Here is a 2,561-nt window from a genome sequence, read left to right on the forward strand (position 1 = left end):
ACCTGCTATTCAGGTATATCATAAGCTGACTTGAACGCCCCAAACAGATAGCCAAGCCCGTTCTGTGGGGTATTATCGTCCGAAGGATCATCGCCTTCCAGTTTTGCGTGTCAGTCAAACTACGTGCTAACCTACATGGATTAATATAGGAGGTCATAATGATACGGCTCTTTGGGTACTCTGCATCTTCTATTTTATTTTTTTGATAAGCTTATGTGGTCAAGCCATAGCTGTTCTGTGGCTGAGAAAGAAAGCCAAAAAATTGCGTTTTTTTAGATTTAACAAACGTCAGTTAGTCCTAGGCGGGTCAATTTATAAAGAAGCTGCCCATACGAAAATCAAACTGACTAGTCTTTATTCTGCTCCCGCAAAAGTTGGCTTGATTCATGTGGAGGTGCTCAATGAAACTGTAGTTTTAATGCTCGTATTTTCTGTGTGTACGTGAGATTCCGCAATGTGTGCAGCTGGCGCAATTCCGCTGCGAGCTAGGTGTTGTGTATGAGCTAACTCAAACTGTTACTGTACGGGGAAACAGTGGCCGTCGCTGATCTCGTGACACAGGAATTCGTTGAGCAAGGCACTTTAGTTTTTTCTAGAAAACTAATCTTACGCACCTGCAAGTTCCCTATTGCAGCGAATGTTTGTTGGTGAGTTGACGGTGTTTCTGCCTCTGGTGCACACACAACGACTTACTCGAAAATGCCTTTCAGGTGTATGTTTACTTATCTTCTCGTCCAGCTTGCACTTCTCCTGGAATCAGCTGGCCATAGCGTGACTAAATACTTTGTGAAATGAACGCAACAAAGTATTTTTGTGGATTTGCGGTATCGAAACAGTGATGTCCTTCTCCTCTTTGAGAGCTCGAGCTCGAGCTGGAGCATCAATCAGACTGCCGCCGTACATCCGTTTCGCCGCAAACGGCTTACTACTGGCCGTTCTCACCGTTCCTGGCGGTATGTGGTTCTGAAATCGGACGTAGTTGTAGAGTAAGCAGCCTAGCCTGACAACTTTCACTTACGCATCTTTATCAAAGTTATACTGTTGGGGACTTCCATCCAAGGTACGTTGCAGTGGATACAAATTTTCGTGCGCAATGCTGAATCAAAACTGCACGAAAAAAAGGTACACTGAGCATCAGAGGAATCGAAAAGGCTTCCGAAGAGATTATCGAGACTCTCGTCAAAGCCGCGCCAACCTATCGAGCGGAAACCTACAACTACTTGAGTATGTTTGGACTTATTCTAGAGCCGGGACAAAGAGTTCTCCGGGGAACCGTAAGTCGGATGCCATACTATTATAAACCAACCTTCCAATCACGTTCTGGGGTACCATCATAATCTGTACTCACCAGGTTTTTGCCATTCACTTTTCCACCTTCAGGAACGTTTCGCCCATGATGTTAGATTAATTCAGGTCTTGTATATTGTGCAACATTTACTCATAGCAACTGTAAGTCAAAAGGCACAGCGCTGCACTGGAATCAACTCCCTTTCACGAAGTTTTAAATAGATTGAAAAATGACGAAAATATATGAATACCCCTGTGATAAGCTGTATGTTCCTACCTCAATATTTGCTTTGCGAGGGCTACGCAACCAGGTTATCCCCGAATGTGCCTTGCAAACAGAGCCTGTTGAAGATGCACCGCCAAACTACCAGCTCCAGATCATGACCCTCAGCAAAACACCTGCGCAAGAAATGGCGGACCAAGAGAAAGTGAGAAAACGACTAATAAAACACGCGTTCTTACTTTATCTTGACACGGTTTTGTACTGTCCACCACTATTGTACATGGTAAGTATTCAGCTGCATCAGCGCTGAGGCCCGCTCCACCACAAATTGGCTTCAGAGGCTAAATGTTCTTTCTATTAATCTGTTGACTTTTTTGATCAAAACAAACTTCAGCTTTCATACAAAGGAATCAACTTTTTTAATGATCCGACATGGGTCCTGATAGAGCAACTTGTATGGACGACACCCTACTCTGATTATGTTGAAACTATTCTGACGACTAGCTTACTCTTTCTTCAGGGCACACATGGACATACTGCCATCATCGGAAACATGTAAGTTGAGCAAAAAGGATAACTTTCTAATTTCCACCTGATCTGATTGAGTCTAAGTTGATGATCCTCTCACACCAATAGCATCTTGGCATTACTGATCAAAAACGCGGTCTATGCGAACAAAAAATCCGCAATCTCCAGTCTTGCCCCGACCGAGAATCCCTCTGATCTCCAGCGCAACAAAAAGAAGACAAGAAATAAGCCAGATGAATCCTTTTACGCTTAGTTTCATCTTGAATTCTACTTGAAAGTAAATTAATGATATTGAGGACAAATTTCTTTCCTTTTTCTTCTCTTTTTTTCTTTGCTTTCCGTCATTGCGGTAGACTTACTGTCGGGTAGGACTCAATCATGTCAGCCCGTGTCCTTAAATGTGAATTCTCTTCACATCCGAACACACCCAGAATGTCGTAGGATGATATTCAAAATATGTATTTCTTGATACCTTCTGGAGTGATACTATGATATGCCTAGTTTTTTTCAACGATCCAAGTCT

At 42.9% G+C, this 2,561-nt stretch overlaps 1 protein-coding gene across 1 annotated transcript; it reads left to right on the forward strand.

Annotated features, from left to right (window-relative positions):
• Positions 1-838: 838 nt before the first annotated feature.
• On the forward strand, positions 839-2,291 carry PtA15_11A41 (uncharacterized protein; the record flags this gene model as incomplete). Its single annotated transcript, XM_053161326.1, has 8 exons — positions 839-953; positions 1,034-1,060; positions 1,141-1,274; positions 1,381-1,449; positions 1,551-1,793; positions 1,905-1,964; positions 2,031-2,065; positions 2,147-2,291. 8 exons carry the CDS (start codon positions 839-841, stop codon positions 2,289-2,291), a joined length of 828 nt encoding a protein of 275 aa, XP_053024909.1.
• Positions 2,292-2,561: the final 270 nt, after the last annotated feature.

Source organism: Puccinia triticina, chromosome 11A (assembly GCF_026914185.1).
Source record: "Puccinia triticina chromosome 11A, complete sequence".
NCBI lineage: Eukaryota > Fungi > Basidiomycota > Pucciniomycetes > Pucciniales > Pucciniaceae > Puccinia > Puccinia triticina.